Source organism: Macaca thibetana, chromosome 10 (genome assembly GCF_024542745.1).
Source record: "Macaca thibetana thibetana isolate TM-01 chromosome 10, ASM2454274v1, whole genome shotgun sequence".
NCBI classification, from domain to species: Eukaryota; Metazoa; Chordata; class Mammalia; order Primates; family Cercopithecidae; genus Macaca; species Macaca thibetana.
In genome coordinates, this window is record NC_065587.1 from 22,917,034 (window position 1) to 22,941,424 (window position 24,391).

The 24,391-nt window shown below is 53.0% G+C and overlaps 1 protein-coding gene across 3 annotated transcripts in view; it reads left to right on the plus strand.

The window, feature by feature from the left end:
• TTC28 (tetratricopeptide repeat domain 28) overlaps window positions 1–24,041 on the plus strand; it is a 723,416-nt gene extending 699,375 nt beyond the window's left edge. For 2 of the 3 annotated variants that reach the window (XM_050806774.1, XM_050806775.1), the window contains 8 exons: window positions 5,173–5,352; window positions 7,774–8,494; window positions 10,806–10,930; window positions 13,557–13,788; window positions 14,061–14,137; window positions 16,745–16,874; window positions 20,318–20,425; window positions 21,844–24,041. In XM_050806774.1, coding sequence (XP_050662731.1) covers window positions 5,173–5,352; window positions 7,774–8,494; window positions 10,806–10,930; window positions 13,557–13,788; window positions 14,061–14,137; window positions 16,745–16,874; window positions 20,318–20,425; window positions 21,844–23,474 — 3,204 coding nt within the window. In that variant the 3' untranslated portion in view covers window positions 23,475–24,041. Of the gene's footprint in view, window positions 1–5,172; window positions 5,353–7,773; window positions 8,495–10,805; window positions 10,931–13,556; window positions 13,789–14,060; window positions 14,138–15,913; window positions 15,938–16,744; window positions 16,875–20,317; window positions 20,426–21,843 lie in introns of all 3 variants that reach the window. The other variant, XM_050806773.1, reaches the window with a different exon arrangement.
• The last annotated feature ends 350 nt before the right edge of the window (window positions 24,042–24,391 follow it).

Here is a 24,391-nt window from a genome sequence, read left to right on the forward strand (position 1 = left end):
TTGGGGGTTGCCTGGGAGAACTGTGGGCTTGGAAACTGGACTTCAGGGTAACTGCTTGGTGGTGGTTCAGTAAGTAGGTGTGGATGATAGCCTTAGTGACGTGGAGATGAGGTGAGGGGAATGTGACAACATCTGTCTCTCATAGTTTCTGGGTTAAAATTCGGAGCTGGATGTTCCAGAGAAACCATTTGTCTGTTTTAGCCACAGAATGTTTGTAAACACCAGAGAGAAAGGGAATGAGTAATACTGGAAAAATGATTATGGACCAGAAGAAAAGAATAGTATAAATAATAGGGGCGGTGTCACCTTATTCCAAGCACTGAAGACAGTTGTCAATTCGCATTTGACCAATATGTCTGGAGTGCACACCAGTGCCAGGCATGGGGCTAGATGCTTTACCCACTGTGCAGCTACCTTGGCCTCATAGGCCTGTGAGGAATGGATGTTAGTGCTGTCCTGTGGTTTGGAAACCAAGGTGCAGAGAGGTTAGTGTCTTCTTGGAGTGCTCAGATCCCCTACCCCCAACCCTACTGGTTTCTCACCCCTCGCCTCCTATCTAGCAGTTCCAGATGCTGGGAGCACCCTGACTTGGCAGGCTGCCCCAGACTCTGTGGCAGGGCCTCCCCTCAGAACCCTTATTCTTTCCCCAGCATGCAGCATCCCTTCCCGGGCCACTGGACACAGCTTTTCATCCTCTGGGTCCATCTGGAGACAGAAACCACAACGTTCAGTATAGAGAGCTATTACCTATGAGAAGCAAGTAATTGTAAGATATAGGGAAGCTGTGTGGTTCTCTAGGGCTGAGGGAGTGTACCCAGTAAAGAATGAACATGGGAGGAGGTGTGGTTCAGCCCACAGGACACAGAGATATGTCCACTGTTTGACCAGGCCAGAGCCAGTCTGGAATTGCTGGCAAGTGGTAGCCCCCTGAGTGTGGGCAGGAGAGCAGCCATCAGCTTCCAGCGGTGATGGGTGCCAGGGAGTCTAGGCACCTGCCCAGGCAGGAGGTCTTGGGAGTGTGGGGGCTCTGGTTTCCATGTAGAGAAGGATGTGGGAAGATCATCACCAGGCCGAGACTGCAAGGTGGCAACGGGACAGTGCTCTGGGCCCGTGGCTGGGCAGGCCTCTGGATGTCCTCAGCCATCACTGACCCAGGAGGTCTCCTGCCTCCTCAGTGCCCCTCAGTGCACTCCACTGACACAGCTCAGCACCCTGCATATCGTGGGAGAAACAGCCGAAGGAATGCAGCGTGTCTCAGTGTGGATAGTGACAAGGGCTTCAGGACCTGAGAGACAGTAAACTGACAATAGATGTGCAAAGCCACCTCCAGTGTACTCACTGCCCACCCTGTCAGAAGGAACAACCCTCTCCTTGTACAAAGACTGCACCTTCACGGTACCCCATCATCACCGTGCCCCGGGGCAGCCCCGCGATACTGTGCGTGGTGGCCTGCCTGCCCAGCACTGTGTCTTCCCCCTTTTCTCTCACCTGGCCTGGCACACAGTAGGTTCTCAAGCATCATTTGCTGCCTGGACTCACATTGCCACAGTCAGGGTCACAGCCCCTTGGTGAGAGCGCAGGGCGGCACCCCTGGGGAAGGGACAGATTCTAGTGCACCTGGCCCTGTCATCTTCTGCTTTCAGAAATCCCATTACTAGAAACTGCAAAGGTCAGAACATCTGAGTCTTTGATAGAATCTGTTGGAGATTCTGGTAGTTGCTGCTATAAGGCTGGTGCATGAGCCACTTTATTGTTCAACCCTAAGCCTTAAGAGGCCAGCAGACGCCCTTTCCGAGGCTGACAGGCCCAGGTGCTGAGTAGTGTTTCCTTGAATGTCTCTCCTTTGTAGGCTGACTGATGATATGTAAGCTGAATAGAGATGTCACTTGCTTTCCCCTTTTCAAGTTCACATTGGATTATAGCTAATCTTTCAGTGCAAGGACAGCACGCATACACCAGAGGCAGAGCTCACAAGTTTCCTGGGCATTGTCTCTAGCATGTCCAATCAGTTTCCCCCTTTGAACAGGAGCTGTCAGCCTGCTGTTCTACCCGTCTCCCCACAAGCCTACACGTTTCAGAGAACAGCTGTGGCTGTCACCTGCCTCATTTCACACAGTTTGGACAGGGGTCCCATTTGGGGGCCTTCACCCAGGGTTGTATGCATGTGCCAAGCTCGGTACCAGCTCCTAGGCATGATGCAGGGAGGACCCAGACTTCCAAATTGGGATATGAGGTTCAGAGAACAGTCTGCCTATCTCCCAGCCTGGATTTCAGACTTCTCCTCACCCGCTAAGGTCACTCTCACTGAGTCCCAGCAAGTCTCCTTGTCTCCTCTCTCGGTGGGCATGCCCTGGTCTGAATTACTCCCGGGCATAGCCCCTCTCCCTCAGGCAGGCTGCCTGCCTCTCAATGTTTTGCAGGGCTCAGCTTGAGAAGGCATGGCAGGTCCTGACAGCCAACAAGAACCACACTTTCTTGCCTGATCTTCAGCGCCCCCACAGTCTGGCTTCCATGTTCCTCTCTAGCCTTGTGCTCACCTGGCAACAGCATCTGACCAGGCCAGGCCTTCCCCAGTTCTCACGGACCAGAGCAGCCTCCTGGGTGGGCCCAGTGTCAGCCTGGATAGGCTCTCCCAGTTCTGGGGTTGCCATGCTGCCATGAGGCTGTTACATTTGATAATACCAAGTTTCACTCAGCAATGGCCTCTTGTGTGCATTTTAGTTTTCTAAGTACATCATCATAAGTTTGCAAGCAGGGACCATGTCCTAAATTTATCTGACTTCCCTACAGTCCCCAGTAGGCACATGACAGACACCACTCAGTGGCTGATGGGAAAGCCGAGGCCCAGCTTGGGAGACTTCTGACAACAGGGCCACAGGAGATACCCCCCACCCCTGGTGGAGTGTTGGAGAAGACAGACAAGCTGCCTTCAAGGACATGCATTCTCTGATCATTAGGCTTGTGCCACAGATGAGGTTTTGTGGGTAGAGTTAGCAGGGTTCTACAAAGAAGTGCTGCCAGTGAATGTTTGCTCTGCGTGGATTCCAGCCTGACTTCTCCTTTTTTCAGCTTGCCAAGCTTCCGTCCGGTTCGCACAGTTAGGTGCTGTCATTAGGGACTTGTCTATGAGTGGCGTGTGTCCTGGTGAAGACAGTAGCCTGTGGTATGACATCTGACAGAAACTTACTGTGGTTTGGGCCTGGGTGGCAGGAGCCCAGGGAGGACCTGTGGGGCTGGGGCTGGCATCTTGTCACAACAAAGCCCTGTGACTCTGTAACAGTGGAGGGTGGGTCCAGTTTTACACATGGCAAGTGGCTCAAGCCCCACCCTACCCATTCTCAGGCAGCACAGTTCTCACTGAGCAGCAGGTGGCCATCACTGTCACAGCCGCTGACCCTGTCACCAGGGTCAGGGCAGCATCAGCTGTGCCACTGCGGCTGGTTTGAGGTTCACTGGCATACCTCCCCGGTGTGGTGGCACTCCCCTCCAGAGCAGCCCCCTGAGCCACCTCTACCTACGGAGCCAGCCGGGGAGCTCAGGTGTGGCCCATGGCAGACCATGGGGCCCAGGTGCCTACAGCTGTTTCTCCTCCCTGTGCTGAGCTCATCCATAGACAGTGTCGGGGTCGCTGTGACACACCCCTACTTCTTCCTGCCTAGGTTGCACAATTGCACAGTGATTAATTTACCTCCTCTTGGGAAACACTGTAGCTCTTTTTTTGTTGTCGTTGTTTTTGAGACACAGTCTCGCTCTGCCCCCGAGGCTGGAGTACACTGGTGTTTGGCCCACTACAACCTTCGCCTCCTGGGTTCAAGCAATTCTCCTGCCTCAGCCTCCTGAGTAGTTGGGACTACAGATGCATGCCACCATACCCGGCTAATTTTGTATTTTTAGTAGAGACGGAGTTTCACCATGTTGCATTCCTGACCTCATAATCCGCCCGCCTTGGGCTCCCAAAGTGCTGGGATTACAGGCATGAGCCACCGTGCCTGGCTCATACTGTAGCTCTTACAGCAAACAAACGAAAAACAAATTGGCCTAATAATTTTTATTTCTGCTTTCGCTAGATGGAGCTAGACATTTTTTTTTTAAAGAAAGAAAGAAAACCCCATAGGAGTTTACAGAGACTGAACGTCCCGCCAGGCATGTGTCACTTTGGGTTAGCTGAGTGCCCTGCCACCCTCAGCCAAGTGCCCACGGCAGCACATCAGACGGGTCAAGCAAGCACATTTGCTTCCCCAGGCACAAGCGAGTGGCACCCTGGTGGGTGTCTGCTTGTCAGCCACTCCTCAGCAGACGGGGTTGGGGGCAGGCCAGCCCCGCCCCTGGCACCCAGTGTTGCGCAGGCTCTGTGGACCTGGGACCTTCTTGGCAGGCTCTGGACTGCAGCAGCAGCTTCCACACCACCTCTTTGTTCACCTCAGTCTGTGTGAACCCAGCTTCCAGGATTGTTGCCTGCTGCTCTAAGATGCCCGTGGCCTTAGCCTTGTTCTGCAATGAATGGGAATGAGCCTATGTCTCCTGTGGCCCTGTGCACACCCTGCCTTGGGTCCTCATGCCCAGCCTGTCAAGAGGGATGGGAGTCATCCATGCGTTGGGTCCCCTGACATCCCCAGAGGGAACAAGTGGGGACAGCACCTCCCGAGCCCAGAGCCAAGGGGCCACTCTTCCCTTAGAGGAAGTCACAAAAGGTCCTAGAACCCAGCCCATCCCCTTCTCCAGGGACTGTCATGCCAGCCCCCAGACCTCCCGTCCTCCCTCTGATTTTCTAGCCTCTTGTCCATTGAAATGGAAAACAGATCTTGTTTTGGGAGGGGCCTTTCCCACCCCTTCTCAGGGTGCCTGTGCAGTACAGGCCGGTCTCCCGCCCACTCCAGGTTCTTATGAACTTCAAGAAACTGTCCTCTAACCTTCTCAGGACTGTGAGGCAGATGGACGCTGCCAGGCCAGCCCTTGCCAGTCCACGAGCAAGCATGCCAGTTGGTGACGCTCCTGCAGGGCTGCAGCTCAGCCTATGCCCCGTGGCGCCTCACACCCCACGGCACCCCACACCCCCGCAGGCCTCACCTGCTCATACTTGTATCGTCCAGGCTATGGCTCAGGGTTGTCCTGGTGCCTGAAACCCCTGCCTCCTGGGCCTCCCATGTCAGCCTCTCCGTGCTTGCTCCACAGGGCCTGATGCACTCCAGCGGCCCTGTGGGCCGGCACCGGCAGCTCATCCTGGTTCTAGAGGGGGAGCTCTACCTCATTCCTTTCGCCCTCCTGAAGGGAAGCTCCTCCAACGAGTACCTCTACGAGCGCTTCGGCCTCCTTGCTGTCCCTTCCATCCGCTCCCTTAGCGTGCAGTCCAAGGTAAGGCTCACACACATGGTGGGGGACCAAGGGCTTGTTCTCGGGTCTCGAGGCACTGTCTATCTGGTCGGACTGGGCTGTGTTACTAAGGCATAGCGGTGATCTCCTCAAAAGTGTTGATTTTATGATTTGCATGCAGGTAGCATAACTTTAGAGTAGCTCTGTCCAAAAGTGGGGCTCGGCCCTCATGACCCCTGGCCATTCTTTGCTGCCTCGGGAAGCCACAATTTGTGTCATGTCTAAGTTTCTTTGCTGTGACATTAGGGTTCTGAGCTGCTCTGAGGTACACAGTGAAGCTTGAGGCCTGACTGAGCACCTCAGGGGGCTGGTCACCCACCATCCACACGATGCCCAGTGGGCAGAGCAGAGCCACCCAATTCACCTGGCCTTTGAGCTGACTGTTGTCTGGGCCCCAAGCAGGGAAGGCAGACAAGCAAGAGTGGAGTCGAGTAGAAAACAGCCCAACAGGCCAATGGAACTAAAAACAAGTCAGGTGGCTTTCAGGGGACAGGCAGGGACTCAGGTCTCATTGAGCAAGAATAATCAGTTTGGAAAGAAACACCCAAAATCAAGAGAGTAACAGTGGGCCACCCTGAGTCATGGGTCTCACCCCACTGCCACCCTTGGCCCTGCCCACCTGATTAGAAACTTTTGAGCCAAACTTTAATCTTCTTCCCCTTCTCCGAACTCTCAGAGACCCCAAAATCCTGGCTTCCCTCTGACCCCTCCACAGTCCCACAGGGCTCCGCACCTGCCTCGCACTCCACTTGCAGCATCCCTGCCTGCTCAGCTGCAGGACTGTCTTTACCACAAGGGCTTGCATTGCTCCATCCTCCAACTCCGGATGCCCTCGAGCTGCCAGCTGCTCTCAGAGCCCTCAGACCCCATCTGCCCTAATACCCCATGGCGGGTGGGACAGGTCTTACCCAGATGGTCCTCTTTACAGTGGTGGAAAGCATAGGCGGGGTTAGGAACCAAGGCTGGGCCCTGTGCATGGGTGGCCCCCACAGGACCTGTCTTGGCCGCTTTGATGACTTGCTCATTGGTGTGGCCTAAGTGGGGTCAGTTTCTGCCTCATGGGTTTTTGCAGATCTGAATTTTGACCATTTTTGTAGCTGGATAATACTTTTCTTATGAAGCAAAGAATCAGTTCAAAGTGAAAGAAGTTATTTTCTCTAGGTTTCTGAAGTTTCCATGGCTGATTCTGAATCCCAGATAGGAATCGAGCTGGCCTTCTCGACACTCCTGCCACCCAGTGGCCCACTGCCCTGGCTGATAGCAGCACTCTGGGTATCAGATGCCTCCACCTTCAGAAAACTTTTATTTTGATAACAACAGCCAGCTAGCTGTTTGTAGCTTAACCAGAGACCCGGAAGAGGCCATCTCCTGACAGGCATCTGGTGTTTCTCTTACCCAGAGTTTAAGGCATCACCAAGCAGAGGCACCAAAAAATTATTTTGAAGTAACTTCATACTTAATGTTTCCCAAAAAGTACCAAAAATCATCATAGGGGAAACTCAGGCAGACATCATTGGGCTTCTTTATGCTGATTTTCTCATTCAGTGATACTTTCTACTTTGCAGCATATAAGGCAGAAGGGAACTAGAATCTTGTCAGTATGTAGAGCTTCTTAAAGGACTTAGTTTAGCCCTGTCTCCCCAAGACTGACTTGCTTGTTTGCACGATTTAAACAAAATCACTCTTCAAAGTCCCTGACTTCTCAGGAGTGGGTTTCCTCTTATTTAGGAGCCACACAGGGAGGTCTGTGGGGATGAGGATTATGGAGCAGGCTGGCCATCCTGGGTTCCATGGGCTCTGTCCACTCTGTCATATCAGGGCCTCCTCCCCAGTCCTCTCAGGACCCCTACCATCCAATCCTGACGATTTTCTTTTTTTTTTTTTTTTGAGACGGAGTCTGGCTCTGTCACCCAGGCTGGAGTGCAGTGGCCGGATCTCAGCTCACTGCAAGCTCCGCCTCCCGGGTTCACACCATTCTCCAGCCTCAGCCTCCCGAGTAGCTGGGACTACAGGCGCCCACCACCTCGCCCGGCTAGTTTTTTTGTATTTTTTTTTTAGTAGAGACGGGGTTTCACCGTGTTAGCCAGGATGGTCTCGATCTCCTGACCTCGTGATCTGCCCGTCTCGGCCTCCCAAAGTGCTGGGATTACAGGCTTGAGCCACCGCGCCCGGCCCAATCCTGATGATTTTCAGGGGCTCATCACAGCAGGCGTGATTCTCAGTAAGTTAGGCACCTGTGTCAAAAAGATGTTGAAAAATAAGAGTTAATGAGGTGACTGGGGAAACAGGTGGATTCAAGCTCAACCAGCAGAGAGCTGGTCATCCCTGTGCTCACCTGACCACTGCCGGGCAGCCTGGCTGTTCTGTCTGACGGGTGGTCTGCTTTGTCCCCTCCCCTCCTAGTCTCACTTACGGAAGAACCCGCCCACATACTCCAGCTCCACATCCATGGCGGCTGTCATCGGCAACCCCAAGCTCCCATCAGCCGTGATGGACAGGTGGCTGTGGGGGCCCATGCCGTCGGCTGAGGAAGAGGCCTACATGGTGTCCGAGCTGCTGGGCTGCCAGCCCCTAGTGGGCAGTGTAGCCACCAAGGAGAGGGTCATGAGCGCCCTGACCCAGGCTGAGTGTGTCCACTTTGCCACTCACATCTCCTGGAAGCTGTCGGCCTTGGTCCTCACGCCCAGCATGGACGGCAACCCTGCCAGCAGCAAGAGCTCCTTTGGCCACCCCTACACGATCCCTGAGTCCTTGCGGGTGCAGGACGACGCCAGTGACGGGGAAAGCATCTCGGACTGCCCGCCCCTGCAGGAGCTGCTGCTCACGGCCGCCGATGTCCTGGACCTGCAGCTGCCCGTGAAGCTGGTGGTGCTTGGCTCCTCCCAGGAGTCCAACAGCAAAGTCACAGCCGACGGAGTCATCGCGCTGACAAGGGCCTTCCTGGCTGCCGGCGCTCAGTGTGTCCTCGTGTCTCTGTGGCCTGTGCCAGTGGCTGCTTCTAAGATGTTCATCCATGCCTTCTACTCATCCCTGCTGAATGGCCTGAAAGCCAGCGCCGCCCTGGGGGAGGCCATGAAGGTGGTGCAGAGCAGCAAGGCCTTCTCGCACCCCTCCAACTGGGCAGGTGGGAGTTCAGCCGGCTGCAGGTGCCTGTCAAGGCCTGGGGCTCAGTCCTCACAGCCCCCTGACTTTATTCTGCAAGTGGGGTTAGGGAGGGGAGGGGAGGGCAGGGCAGGGCCAGCTGCAGAAGACTCAGGGAGAGAGCCTGTGTGCTGAGTTTTCCTTCTGCCAAATGAGTTTTTCCTACTATTAAGATCATCTTTGGACCAGGCAGCAACTGAACCATTTGCCATGGGAGTGTGAATGTGAAACTCCTCCTGATGTCAGTGTACACTGGATGACCCATTCCATTGCACCCTCACTTAAACCATGACTGTAGAAAGGAGTGTGTGGTAGAAAGACTTAGGATGGATCTAGCTCCATGTCCTGGCTGTGTGGCCTGAGATAGGTTACTTACGCTCTCTGAAGCTGTGTCCTCAGCGGTAACAAGGGGATGATGGTGGTGCTGATGACACCACCCGGTCCACATTTGAGAAGATCTGTAAGGAGTGTACTGAATATTTTGTGAAGCTTCAGGCCCTGCATGTTCTAGAATACATTCTCTTAGTGGGCCTGCCTGGAGGGTCTAGGGAGTAAAGAGAGAATGTTCCTGTGACATCTGGTCACAGGGGAGGTGGGAAGGCAGGCACGTACAGAGCTGCCTCTCAGCTCTAGGCAACAACCTGCTTCCCCTGGGGTCCCTGTGGAAAGCTGCCCACAGCAGCCACTCAGAGGGCTCTGCTGTGCAGAAGACCCTGCCAGGCCAAGACTCACAGAGTACAAACCAAACCCTGGGCCTATTCCCTCACTGGCCTCTCAGCCAGCCGGGACTGTTTTACCCACATGCGTCATGATGCGTCAGCCTGTGGTCTTCTCTCAGCATTGGGCCCCGAAACTCCCCAGGGTGTTACGAAAATTTAGAGCAAAGCAAAAGTCCCCCGCCCCCCATGGGTGACATCAGCCGTAACTGCAAAGCAGAGTGTCTGAAAGTGTCTCAAACTTTGGGAAAAAGAGGAATACCGAAAATCCTGTTTTCTTAACATAAATCCAGTTGACACATCCTGATACTGCTGGTGTCATTTTCCAAAGGTGGGTCAGCCCTGGGGTGGAGCCACAGCACTGCCAGGCCCTGTCAGCCAGCAAACAACACAGCTGCAGGGGTGGCTGCCTGGCAGCCCCAGGTGCTGGTGTCAGGCGTTTGGTCATGCTGTTGAAAGATGGAAACATTTTGCTTACTTTACAAACACAACTGGAGTATTTTTCAAAGAGCTATTCAAAAAACAAAATAGAATTGTTCCTGTTTCTTCAAGCGGCTGAAAAGCATTTAGTTGGTCCAACAGGCACATACCCCACCCTGCCTACTCACCTCACGGCCATCCCTTGGTTCTGCCAGGCGGAGCATGCACAGGCAGGCACGGAGGGCTGCTCACCTGCTTCTCCTGCTCTTAGGAGACACAGAAAGTAGAGGTGACCCCTGTGGCTTCCATTATTGTCCTCATCACACAAGTCCTGGCAGTCAGAAGGGGCTTTGGGCCCCACAGCATCCCACAAAACCTAATGCAGGGCTTGTGGGGACCTGGCCCCTTTCCTGTCTCTGCAGGTCTGTCCAGTGTGCTTACGGGCATGGCATTTTGAAAAGGGTCTTTGTTTGTTTAGTTTTGTTGATAGATAATATAAGTCACAACTTTGTTCCAGATGAAACCATTTTTAGTGATGCTCTCCTATTACCTTTAAAAACAGCTCATTTTCTTAGAAAACCCTTTCCCTACATGATTTGGGGGCAGGCTGGTCCTAAAGTTGCCCGTGGGCTTGAGAAACCTGCTCCCCCAGGCCCTGTTTTGGAAGGCAATGTGGAAAGGAACAGTGGGATGCTGTGCTCCTCAGCCCAGTTGGTCTTTCCCAGCCGAGCTTGTTTGCTGGTTTAGAAATGGAGGAGTAGCCGCTCCCTGCCTCCCCGTGGCCCCACGGAGGAGATACGTGCACCTCCCCTGTCCTGGCATGTCCCCTCCTAAAGGCCTGAGGATAGACACAGATGAATTTCACGAAAAAAAAGGCAGGTTTTCCCACTGTACTTCCCTTGGCTCCTTTCTGCAAAACAGCAGGCCCCACTTACCTGAACAGCTAAGCAATATTGATTATTAAAAGGAAGGGGGCAAAGGGGTGCCACATCACCATCCAGTGAGTCAGATGCCCCAGTCTAGCCTGTGAGCTGCTCCCCTGCCAGGCCCTGCTCTTTCTGCTGGGTTAACCTTGAGGCATAAGTGAGCCCTAGAAGCCGGGGTGGGGCTGGGGTCTCTAGCCGCTCTGCTGAGGGTGTCCTCCTTTGCTCTCTGCAGGGTTCATGCTCATCGGGAGTGATGTTAAGCTGAACAGCCCCTCATCACTCATCGGCCAGGCCCTCACAGAGATCCTGCAGCACCCAGAGCGCGCGCGGGATGCCCTGCGAGTGCTGCTGCACCTGGTAAGGGGGTCGGGCACCCTGCACTCAACAAGAGCTGGCAGTGCTGTGCAAGAAGGAGAAGGCAAGGGTTTCCTTACATCGGGATGTGAGCAGGTGGAGAGGACATCATGACTGGGGCCATGTCCAGGACGGCACTGACCGGCTTCCGCAGACGTCCCTGGGATAAGCCTGCTTGGGAGACCCATGTCCCAGCAAAGCGTGATGCACAAAGTGGGCAGCATCCCCAGGGTGCTTCTGCAGACGTCCCCGGGATGAGCCCACTGGCTTGAGGGGTGGGCACGGTGGGTGATGCCATACAGGCGGCTGTAGTAGCAGTACTCGCCAGGACCCTGGGGGAAGGGCAGCCAATGACAGTGACCCATACCCTAGCAGCTTCCAGGTCATGTGGCTTTGGGCAAGTCACTTTGGCTCTCCGAGCCTCAGTGCTCTCATCTGGAAAGAGTGGTAACAGTTGAATATTTCAAGGTTATCATGAGGATTTGAGAAAATGCGAGTACTCGCCGCACAGTAGAGTCCTATTTTACCATCAGATGACTCCAGTCTGCCCCTAATGAGTCCAAGTTTGATCGTGCCCTTGACCAGCCTGCCCCAACTTCTGTGGAGCCCAGGCAAGAGCACAAATGGAGGGCCCACATCTACAGGTGTAAATGTTATCAATTGAGTCAAGAAGCAGTGACATCAAACTTGTTTCATCCTTCTACCTTTGGAACAACCTGGAAGGCCGTTTCAAATCATTTAGAGTGCTGTGCCAGAAAGACCAGCCCTAGCCCACCCCACATCTTCCTAGCCCAGTGCCAGCCTGGGGCCCATGCAGTGTGGGTGAACAGCCATGCCACAGCCAAGCTCCTTCCAAATCTGCCACAGACCCCAGGGCCTCCTTGCAGGCTGGTTGCTGCACAGCCTGGCTCCGTCCATGGTTAAGATGGAGGACTTAAGGCAGTGTCCACGCAGGCCTGGGAGCGAGCATGTCTCCTGGGCTATGCAAACTTCTTGCCCGTGGGTTGGGTCTGATCAGGTCCCTCTGTTCAGACCTGTGGCACCTGGGCCTGTGCGTGGTAGCTCTCCATGCACTTCTGAGGATAGAGTCACACACATTTCTTAAGCTTAGGGTCTCCTCAGGCCTGAAAGTAATCAGTATGTGAACACTGTGACGAGCAAGCCCCCAGCATTCCCCTAGTTGGCTCGAGGCCAACGCCCAGGGTGCTGGGAGGCCCTCTCCATTGTTACCCCGTATCTGGAAACTGCCTAGAGCCTTTCAGTTCTCAGGTCCCGTCACCCGCAAAGTCCCTCTGTCCTTGCTGCCACTGCACACTGCTTTTTTGGGGTAGTGGAACTGCCTTCTCTACCCATTAGCCGCCTCCTCCCAGGCCAGGCCTCTTAGCTGCCCCCACATGGCCTTGAGGCCCCTCAGGCCCATTTAAGGGTTTCCTCTTTTTCCTTGGTATTATCTCCTGGGGTGGATGCAGGAGTGTGGGGGCCATGGGTCAAGTTCCCCAGCCCCTACCTTCTAACACCTCCTGGATATTCCTTGATCCAGTAGGCAGTGTCTTGGAGGCCCGCCCTGCCTGAGTGACAGCCAGGGCTGATCTTCTGTCCTCCCGGGCAGGCTTGTTTCCTCCTGGCTGATGTGAGTACACACTTCCTCCTGTCTGGACGCCTGTGCTCCGGCATCCCAGTGTTTACTGTTTAAAAAAAAAAGCCTCAGGTCATCTTGGACCACCCATGCCCCTCCATTGAGGGGACATGTGCCTCACAGGGCACCAACATCCCAGAGTGGACAGGGGTTTCCACTAGAGAGAGGCCCAGGGAGGCCCGATGAAAACTGTTTGCACTACTGTTATTTGGTGTTTTTTTGGGGGGGACGGGGTATAGAGCTGGGGTCTCGCTATGTTGCTCTGGCTTGTCTTGAACTCCTGAACTCAAGTGATCTACCCATCTTGGCCTCCTAAAGTGTTAGGATTACAGGTGTGAGCCACTGCGCCTCTCAGCTGTCCCCACTTAGCCTTGAGACCCTGCACTACTGTTAAAACACTCACTCATGTAGTTTATGCAGCAGTGACTTGGGTGACCAGCGTAGAAGTGCCAGGCAACTGTTCAGGCCCTGGATGACAGGAGGACACTTCCTGGTGGAGGGAGGTATAGGCTGCAGAGGCCAGTGCGGAGGGACGAAGGCTGAGTGGGAGGAATGGGGAAGAAGGGCATTGCCAGCCAAGACCCCATGATGGGGCTGGGCTGTGGGCAGCGAGGGGGGTCCTGAAGGGCCTGAGGGTTTATCCCTAGTGGGCAGGAGCCATTACAGGGTTTGAGGCAGGCCCCTGTGTGTTCAGACACGTTGCTTTACTGTCTGTGGAGTGTGTGCAAGGGGTTGGTTTAGGGGAGGGACAGAATCCTTCTGTTGTACCAGCCCTCGAGGGCTCTGATTGTAAAATCCTTCCCTTCTGTGCCCTCCCTCGCAAGATGCCTGGTCAGTGCCCCACTGTCACATCCTCAGGCCTGGCCATGTGGGCCACGTGGGGTTGCAGCAGTCAGCCTTGCTTCACCCCTGGGGCTTTGTGTACCCTCAAAGCCATGTGGACAGAAACCAGGGCTTGCCTGGGTCTCTGACTCACCCCCAATTTCCCCCCAGGTGGAAAAGTCCCTGCAGCGCATCCAGAACGGGCAGCGCAATGCCATGTACACATCCCAGCAGAGCGTGGAGAACAAAGTGGGCGGCATCCCTGGCTGGCAGGCCCTCCTCACCGCTGTGGGCTTCCGGCTGGACCCCCCAACCAGCGGCCTGCCAGCAGCTGTCTTCTTCCCAACCTCTGACCCGGGTGACCGGCTCCAGCAGTGCAGCAGCACCCTCCAGTCCCTGCTGGGTGAGCTGCGGGTGTAGGGCTGGGGCAACAGGTCTGGCCAACAGCAGGTGGAACAGTTGGTGGCCTTGGGCCCCGAATTCATGAGGATGCTGGATCTCCCAGCTAGGAGCAGGGTGTTCTGAGAAATGGCAAGGGGTCCCAGACACACGTCCAGCTGTGCTGAGCTTCTGAAAAATGCCACCGATGCCGAGGATTTAGGGTTCTTTCCCCTGGGAAGGTTTTTGGGTGCAGAGGCTCTTCCGAATAACTTCTACCCTTTTTCCTTGGTTTAGGTCTGCCCAATCCTGCCCTCCAAGCCCTTTGCAAACTCATCACTGCCTCGGAGACGGGAGAGCAGCTCATCAGCCGGGTAAGTCGAGCCTGGAGGGCTGAGCCAGGGCCTGAGGCCCATGCTGATTTGGAAAGGCAGAGCAATTTGGCCCTAAATAGGAAGCTGTAAGTTAATGCAGTCTCATTGCCTTTGTGATTCGAAGAAGATGAGGGCTGGTAGTAAGAGAATAGCCCTCCCTGGCAAGTGCTGTTTACCTGCTATTTCCATCTATGATGCCAAGGCATCCGTGCCAGCGGTGCTGCCCCTTCCCAGGATGATGGGAGGCCGTGCCAGCAGACACTGGCCACTATTGGCATTGTCAGGTGCACCTGTGGTCCTGATGAAGCTGTGCGGCCAACCCCAGGGTGAAGCTGGGTGCTTGACTCAGCGGGGCACAGAGGGGCAGGTTTGCATAGTGTTTTCACTGGGTGCTGCGCATCAAGGGCCTTCAGAGGATGCTTATGGGGCCCCTGTCACCTGTGGTCTCAGGGCATTTCCTGAAATCTCCATTCAGTGGTCTCCTGAACCTTGTCCTCCTCACCACCAACTTTTTCAGCTGATTGACAAGTGTTACAGCCACCCTCCCCAAGCCACCAGTTGTGGGGCCAGCCTGCCAGGACAGCTGCAGGTGTTCCCATACTTCTTTGATCAAAGTACTTACCATGCTGGAAAAAGATAGTCACTGAGGCAAAGCAGTGAACACAGGAGCAACTCTAATGCAAGATACTGCTTAGCAGATGTGCTTTCTTTTAGGAAAATACAGATCTAGTTCAGGAGTTCAGAGGGTTCCAGTTCTTAGCATCATGTGGGTCCTTTGCAGCTTGGCCTGGGAGCTTCTCAGTACCCATGCTGCACCACTGCATTCTGGCCAGGGAGGGTCTGGACCAAGCCCTAGGGGGACAGCTGTGGGAGCACTTCTGGAGGCTGGAGCAGCCCTTGAAGAGCACAGAGCTGCTTTTCTGGCCATTCTGGAGTGTAACAATTTGAAAAAGTAATATGTGTTGTTGTTAGAGATATTTGCCAGCAAATTTCACTTAAGCAGAAGAAATATTTCTATGGAGAAATAAAGCTGCTCCATCTAGTATTAGCCTCTGAAACTCTGAGTGCTACCTGGGGCTGTTTCCACATGGATTTGGAACTTAGAACCAGCAGTGACCTGTACCCTTGGCTGAGTCCCTGCTCATTTTGTAATAAGTGTGTTATGCCTGCTTGTTGAATAGCATCAGGAAAACACTTCTAGGATATTGCGTATTAAAGCATCCTGAACCCAGGCAGTCTAGAGGTCTGTGTTCTACAAAATCTGAAAGCCAAAATTATATTCCATTTGCAGGGCTGTGCTGAGAGGCCAAAAAACCCAGTTGCTTAATTTCTTTGCTTTTAATGGGAACACAGGGACTTTCTGCCTGATATGCTGTCGGGCCCTAGGGATGTGTCCCGAGGCTGCCCCCAGTGGTGGCAGCTGGTGGATCTTTCCTGGGTCACTCGGGAACCAGGGACTTTGGTTTCCTGAGCTGGCTACAAACGCCCGCTGTGCTCTTTCCCCTCCTGAGCCTCTACTGGCTGGGAAGGGAGGCCTGGCTGCTGCTGCCCCTGAGCCCCTGGATCCGCACGCGGCTGGCCTGGGTGTGGCTGTCGGTTCTCCTGTGTGTCCCCTGCTGACTCTTGCTCCTCTCCCCTCCCAGTCAGAGCCGCGGGCCTGGTGTGGCGCTTCCTAAACAGTGATCAGCTCATGTTGCATAACAGCCTGTGCTTGAGTCTAAACTCTCTTCTTTCTCTCTCTTTTTCTTTCTTTTTCTTGTAATCTGCTGGCCGAAGGCTGTTAAAAATATGGTTGGAATGGTGAGTACTACTTAAAGTAGCAACTGTTGTCAGGTGAGCCCCTCAACCCACCCACCCCCGAGTTCCCCTGGGCAGGCTCTGAGCTCGGGGTGCACGTGCTGTCAAACGGAGCCACACAGGCTGTGGCGCTCCAGGCAGGTGCCCACTGCCGCTGGCTCCGGCGGCCTGTCCCCTCCTCTGCTCTGGCTCCCCTCTTCCTGCTCCACCCTTCTTGTGTCCTTGATTGACCTCTTAAGGTCCACCACAACAGCAGGAGCAGAACCAGCTTTAAGTGAGTGACACTCTGTGAACCCACACACAGACCCCTGAGGAGAGGCCAGAGACCCTGAAATCTGAAAGGAAGTGGACACTCGAGTGGGCCACGTGGGTTATTCCTCAAGCTGTGAGGCTCTAAGATGTAACCAGGTTCCTCTTCGCCATCCACCTCAAGATCCCAAAGATGACTTAAGAAAGAGGGAGGTGGCCGGTCCCAACTCACCCCTTCTACTCTCCATGGCCTCTCCTGTGAGGCTCTCCCACACCTGAGGGAAGACATGAGGCTGGAAGCAGAACCCGGCCCCAGCCCCAGGAGGCCACACAGCCTCTCCTGCCCCACACAGCCTCTTGCCCCACTGCCCCATCAGCTTCCCACAGAGAGGACAGCAGGACAGCAGGTATGAATGCACCTGGAAAAGAATCTCAAATGCTACACTCGCGAGGGTCATTAGCGATGCCAGTGACAGGTGACATAAGAATAACGGGTCAAGTCTTGAGGAGGGCTGGAGGGGAAGGAGACACAGGGTGCTCACATTGTCCTCCCTTCCTCAGCTCCACCAGGTGCTTGTTCAGCTCCAGGCTGGCGAGAAGGAGCAGGACTTGGCATCAGCTCCCATTCAGGTCTCCATCAGCGTCCAGCTGTGGCGGCTCCCGGGATGCCACGAGTTCCTGGCAGCTCTAGGTAGGCAGAGCATCCTTGACTTAGTGGGTTCTTTAATTCCATCTTTTAAATCACTGCTTTTCCTCCTGGTTTCTATTGGGCAAAGTATCTCAGTGTCTTCTTAAATATTATTTAAAAATAGTTAACTCAGGCTGGGTACAGTGGCTCACGCATGTAATCCTAGCACTTTGGGAGGCTGAGGTGCGAGGGTCACTTGAAGCCAGGAGTTTGAGTCCAGCCTGGGCAACATAGGGAGACCCCATCTCTACAAAAATAAAAAAAAAAAATTAGCCGAGCATAGTGGTGCATACCTGTAGTCCCAGCTACTCAGGAGGACTGAGGCAGGAGGATCTCTTTTTTTTTTTTTTTTCTCTTTCAAAAAAAAAAGTTAACTTAGATTGTAGTGGTTTAGCAGGATTTCCAAATGGCACAAATGGCTTTGTGCCATCTCCTCTGCACTGTGATTTCATCTCTCTCATTTGTGCCCATTACCTTAAGATGAACCTGCTAGACTCTAGTATTATTGGAGGTCAAGTGTTATTAGGAGCTAAAGAAAACTAAAATTAGAGTCATAAGATAATAATGGTTTCAATGTTGTCCTCTGTCCCTGGGTACTCAAAACTGGCAGGAAAACAGTACTATCGAAACCACCTCGGGCCGGGCGCGGTGGCTCACGCCTGTAATCCCAGCACTTTGGGAGGCCGAGGTGGGTGGATCTGAATCCCCTTGGATTAGAAGCTTGGCATCCTTTACAGGTTGCATTACTTGGTTTTTTATTTTTTTCTAACTTTTTTTGTAGAGATGGGGTTTCACCATGTTGCCCAGGATGGTCTTAAACTCCTGGGTTCAAGCAGCCCTTCCATGCAGCTTCCCAGAGTGCTGGGATTCAGGCGTGAGCCACCACTCCTGGCCTACATGCTTTTCTTCTGTGGGTTTAAAGCATCATTTTCCTGGCATAAACATAGTAAATATCTATGTAGGCAGCAGCAGATGGAGGCTAGACTGAGAAGGGTCAGGTTCCCATCCGGATGCTTCTCTTGTCACTTCTGTGAGAAGCTGTAGGGCAAGCCTTGGGGGCATTGCCACAAGTAAGTCCGCAAGACGAAGGCACAACCACAACATTTTTTTTTTTTTTTTTTTTGGAGACAGTCTTACTCTATTACCCAGGCTGGGGTGCTGGAGTGCAGTGGCACGAGCTCAGCTCACTGCAATCTCCGCCTCACAAGTAGCTGGGACTTCAGGCATGCACCACCCACGCCCAGCTAATTTTTGTATTTTTTGTAGACACAGGGGTTTGCCATGGTACCCAGGCTGTTCTCCATCTCCTGAGCTCAAGTGATCTGCCTGCCTCAGCCTCCCAAAGTGTTGGGATTACAGGCGTGAGCCACCGCATCTGGCCAAGAGCTCGCTTTATAAAGGAAAAGCTCTCTTCCTCGTGGAGCCTGAGCTTCTCTTTGGTGTGGGGGTGGTGGAGCCAGCCTTCCTCCTCTGCGCACTTGCTGCTTTTGAGGTCCCTTTGCCAGATACATTAAGAATAGTACAGAAGGAAACATGGAAAATCTTAACACGGGTTGTCTCTGGTGTTGGGATTATGGGAGATGTTAGTCAATGTTCCAGTTATTCTCCGTATTTTCCAAGAGCCACTGATACTCAAGGGGCGAGTCAGCCTGCATGCATTTGCGACCTTTACGGCCTTTTGACTACAGCTCGGGGAGGACAGTGGTGTCTGGCAGGCCTGTCATCTGGAGAGAGGTGGCTGGCTCGCTCCCAGGGCTCCAAGGCTCCAAGAAATGCCCCCTTTCCAGTCCTCAGCAGTAAGCACACACCTTCACAACCCAGCATGGGCTGCCAGAGATGGCGAGGACCCAGTTCTCAGCAACCCCATTTGAATCATTTTGGTAAAAGTAGAGGTTTCTCATGCAAGCATTACATTGATACTATTCATTATTTGTTTTTAATGCTGAGTTCTCTGAGCATGTCTTCCTGTTGCTTTCAGGGATTGCTATCTACTTTCAAATTCAGAGAGGAAAACGTCCCATAGAGACCAGAATGCTCCTCTAGTGAACCTAATTCCTAAGGGAATGATAGTCTCCAAATCTCCGAGTACAAGTAAAAAGGCTGGCTGGCTAGGCAGATGAGAGAGGGAGGGGTTTCTCCTTTGGTGAATGTGCTGTGGCTGAGTCATGACACGCACAGCATGCTGACAGTAGCATCGTGTACTACAGGCCCCTTTACTTTATCATTGTGAGGTCAGAGGAGAGGGTGTGGCATTGTAGGTACTCAGCACTTTGCAGTGTTTTAAGGGGAGCTCAGTGATCTACCCAGGGACCAGGCACTAGGGATCCTGAGTGAAAATTTTCAATGCTGAAGACTCTTCAGGCCTTAAATTCTTGCTTTGTGGTCCCCATCTGTATTAGTCTGTTCTTACATTGGTATAAAGATACTACCTGAGACTGGGTAATTCATAAAGAAAGGTTTAATTGACTCACAGTTCTGCATTGCTAGGGAGGCCTCAGGAAACTTACAATCATGGCAGAAGGCGAAGGAGAAGCAGGCACTTTCTTCACAAGGTGGCAGGAGAGACAGCACAGGAGAAATGCCAGACACTTATCAAACAACCAGATCTCGTGAGAACTCCCTATCACGAACCGATCCAATCACCTCCCACCAGGTCTCCCCTCAACATCCAGGGATTACAATTTAAGATGAGATCTGGGTGGGGACACAGGGCCAAACCACATCATCTGTGGCCATAGCATCTGCGCTTGGCTTCTCCCCAGGGAGACATACTTGCTGGTGTCCCTATAATGTCTCTTAATCGTCCACAGCTTGTTAGCCAGCCTCTTGCTCAGGAAGCTCCACGCCCTGTGTTACACCTGCTCTGAGTCTCATTAGAATCCTTAGAATTAGGGAGCAGCACCCCTGGGCTTTGGCAGAGGCAGAGAAGTCACTGCAGATTCCCCTTGTCAGCACTCATTTCAAAGCCCACGGGGGCAGACACTGAACATGCATGAAGGCATTGTCTTTGCCCTTGAGAAACTTCACCTTACCATGCACCAGCTGTAAATACTGCTCTCAATGCTGAATGGAGTGGCCAGTTTTTGTCCTGGACAGTCTTTATATAGACTGTACTTCTGTGAAAAAAATAGAAAAAAACATGTGAGTGAGCCTTACTCAGTTCTGGTCCATAGTGCTTTCCGTGAAGGGACAGAGGAGAGCCAGGCAGTGAGAGCCACACACACGCCAAATGGGGGCTGTGTAGAGTGGATGTTCCGGGTGGGGCAGCCCGACCCCTCTGCCACATGACCAACCTCTGTGCAGACAGGGGAAGCCCCAGGCCCAAATGCTTCCTGAAGGGCCTTGCAGGCACTCCATGAAGTTGCACAAGGAGCCCTACAGCGCTCCTGTTCAAGATCTGGAATCTTCCCAAAGGAAGCAGATGCTTATCTTCTTTGTTCCTTTAGGTTTTGATCTCTGTGAAGTTGGTCAGGAGGAAGTAATCCTGAAAACCGGGAAGCAAGCTAATCGACGGACTGTGCACTTCGCGCTGCAGTCCCTGCTGTCTCTGTTCGGTAAGAGCCTGCCCTCAGACCAGCTCTCCACCAGGGCCTGCCACGCTCTCCCTGGGGGCCAACACCAGCACATACATTTTGGGAAGCAGAAGAAAAGTGAATAAACATTTTTTGTGATGTTAGGGAACAGTTAGGGACTGTTCAGGAGCAGGAAACAAAAACTCCCTGCTCTCATGGCACTTGGAATGTATGAGGTGCTGGCAAGTGCTCAAGCAGGGCAAGGGACTGGAAAGCAAGAGGGTGGCGGCAAAGCAGACGGGAACGTGGCGACAGGTGTGCCTGTCTTCTGTGGGGCCACAGGGCCTGATGGGAGTAGACCCTCAGGTCACGTGGGCCCGGGAGGAGATTTCCAGGCTCTGGGGACACACCCAGCCTGACTGATGTTCTTAAGGGCCGAGCTGGCTACAGTGGGAAGAACAAATGCTGGCTTGGGAGGTGGTTATGGTTTGCAGGTGGAACCAACGGGGTCTGCTGAAGGTCATGACAGATGGGTCACAGTGATATCCTGTTTTTTTTTGGAAGAACTGCCAAAATGGGATTGCCCTCTGCTGAGGTCGGGAAAGTGGCAGGAGGAATGGGCTTGAGTTCCATCTGGGACACATTCAGTTTGGGGATATCCATTAGGCACCCATGCAGGCAGATGGTATGTGAGTTTGGAGTTCAGGGAGAGGTCTGCATGGAGACAGAAACGTGCATGGCGTCACCCGGGGTGCGTGAGGGTCAGAGGGGAAGAGGATTGTGTCCTGTGGGCATTCCAGGTCTCAGAGTGACAAGGATGAGGAGGGGCCTATGGAGGAGGGAGGGGGTGGTGAGGGCAGGGTGTATCCCACTGCAGAACTGAGCAATGGACTCTGGATTTGGCACTGTGGACCTCATTGGCGACTTTATAAGAATGACAGGGACAAAAACCTGAATGGAGTAAGTTGAGAGAATGGGGGAGAAGCAGTGTGGAGAGCGAGTGTAGATGATGCCAGAGGGACTTGCTGGGATGGAGCTGGAAAGGAGGGCAGGAGATGTCACAGACTGCTCACATGCCCCAGCTGAGCAAAGGGCCCCCACCCCAGGAGCACAGCCAGCCCTCCTCAGAGGAAGGTGGATACAAGGTCGTGTTGCTTACCCTGACCCCACATGTGACAGGGAGCAGAGTGGAGATGGGCCATGGTGGTGGGGGTCTGGGGGGGTGTGGGTGTGGCTGTGAGCTCTCCTAGAGTGATTTTGTCCCTATGTTAGATTTACTTTTTCTAACAGGACCATGTTTTTGAGGATTGTAAGATTAATTCAAGTGGTGTATATAAGTAGCTCTTGCATAATTCTTTGCTAGCTTCTATGCATATAAGGATGTTGTAAATTTTGGGAAAAAAAAATCAAAACCATATAGAATTCTAATTGCCCTTTGGGCCTTTGTGTTTTGTGCTTAGATTCTACTGAGCTACCCAAGCGCCTCAGCCTCGACAGCTCCTCCTCCCTGGAGTCTCTTGCTTCTGCTCAGTCTGTTTCCAATGCTCTGCCCTTGGGCTACCAGCATCCCCCCTTCTCTCCCACCGGTGCCGACAGCATTGCCTCAGACGCCATCTCTGTGTACAGTCTGAGCTCCATTGCCTCCTCAATGAGCTTTGTCTCCAAACCTGAGGGTGGGTCAGAGGGTGGAGGCCCCGGAGGACGACAGGACAATGACCGGTCCAAGAACGCTTACCTGCAGAGATCCACCCTGCCTCGGAGCCAGCTGCCTCCCCAGACCCGCCCTGCAGGCAACAAAGATGAAGAAGAATATGAAGGGTTTTCTATCATCAGTAACGAGCCCTTGGCGACCTACCAAGAAAACCAAAACATGTGCTTCTCACCAGACCACAAACAACCCCGACCTGGGACAGCCGGAGGCTTGAGAGTCTCAGTGAGCTCCAAAGGGAGCATCAGCACTCCAAATTCTCCAGTGAAAATGACTCTGATTCCCAGCCCCAACTCACCCTTCCAAAAGGTGGGAAAACTAGCAAGCTCAGATACAGGAGAATCAGACCAGTCTAGCACAGAAACGGACAGTACCGTGAAATCCCAAGAAGAAAGCAATCCAAAACTTGATCCACAAGAATTAGCCCAGAAAATTCTAGAGGAGACACAGAGTCATCTCATTGCGGTGGAGCGTCTTCAGAGGAGCGGCGGCCAGGTGAGCAAGAGTAATAACCCTGAAGACGGCGTTCAGGCGCCCAGCAGCGCTGCCGTCTTCAGAGCATCAGAAACCAGCGCGTTCAGCAGGCCTGTCCTCTCCCATCAGAAGAGTCAGCCATCGCCAGTCACTGTTAAACCAAAGCCCCCAGCCAGGAGCTCCTCCCTGCCTAAGGTGAGTTCTGGATATAGCAGCCCCACCACCTCGGAGACATCCATCAAAGACAGCCCGAGCCAGAACAGTGGCCGGCCATCGCCTGGCTCCGACTCACAGACTTCCCAGCTGGACCAGCCTCTCTTTAAACTGAAGTACCCCAGCTCTCCTTACAGCGCTCACATTTCCAAATCACCAAGGAACATGTCCCCAAGCTCCGGCCACCAGTCTCCTGCTGGCAGTGCACCTTCCCCAGCTCTCTCCTACTCCTCAGCTGGATCCGCTCGCTCGAGTCCAGCAGACGCTCCTGACATAGACAAACTGAAAATGGCAGCCATTGACGAAAAGGTGCAGGCTGTCCATAACCTGAAGATGTTCTGGCAGAGCACACCCCAGCATTCCACAGGGCCAATGAAGATCTTCCGGGGGGCTCCTGGCACGATGACTTCTAAGAGAGATGTCCTCAGTCTGTTGAATTTGTCACCACGGCACAATAAGAAGGAGGAGGGAGTGGATAAGCTTGAACTGAAGGAGCTGTCCCTGCAGCAGCATGAGGGAACGCCACCAAAAGCCCCTCCCAACGGACACTGGCGCACCGAGACCACCTCGCTGGGCGCACTGCCGCTGTCCGCCGGCCCTCCTGCCGCAGCCCCCGCGCGCCCTTTGAGACTGCCTTCTGGAAATGGCTACAAGTTCCTGTCCCCAGGAAGATTTTTCCCTTCTTCCAAATGCTAAAGCATCTTTTATACCCACTGACTCTGAGCAGCCGGCAGATGGGGGCCTGGCGTTTGCTTCAGCCGTTCCGAGTGCAGTCCCCTCACAGCCACCAGCACCCTCGTGATGCTGTGCTCTCCGGGCAAGGGGCATGACCACGTCCAAAGGCTGTCACACACACTGGTGGCTTTTCTGGGCCACATTCACCAAAAGCCAGGACTTCTATGGGGCTGGTACAGGAGGCTCATGGAATTTCCTATACACTTCACCAAATGTTTACCTTTGAACTCCCTGCTTCTCATCTTTGATATGATTCTTCACTAGGATTTTGTACAAAAATGATCATGGTTCTGGGGTAGGGAGAGGAAAGGGAGCACATATTTTGCTAAGAGGTATATATGCAGTACCTTTTATACACAGAAATACAAATAGAGCTTTTTCTAAGGCTTTCGGGTGCTGGTTGGGGGTGAGATCTATGAAATTTCTCTCAGTTGAATTCTACAGGAAAGTGTTATATTAGCCAAAAATGGAATAATGGTTTTTAAAATGCCAATGATTTGTAATTAAATTGTAGCAATTTTGGTCTCATGATAGTGTAATATCTCAGCAACAATGCAATAATTCACATTGAAACAGCGCTTCCATTCTGAACTCTCCTCTGCAAATGTCCTTTGGGTCCCGCTGTCAACCAAACTTGAATTTTCTTAAAAAAACTTCTGTAACTTTTATCCAGGCATTTTAGAACTATGCAATTGTGATTTAAAATGCAACTTTGTGCTTTTAAAACAGTATTGACCTTTTTTGTATATGGATAAACAACTTGGTTTTATTATCAATAGTACTTTGCATTTATAGCTATTATTTTTAAAAGCTCAGAAAGTTTTTTAAAATGTCAAATTTTGAATAGTCATCAATAAGTAATTATCAAGTTTGGAAGG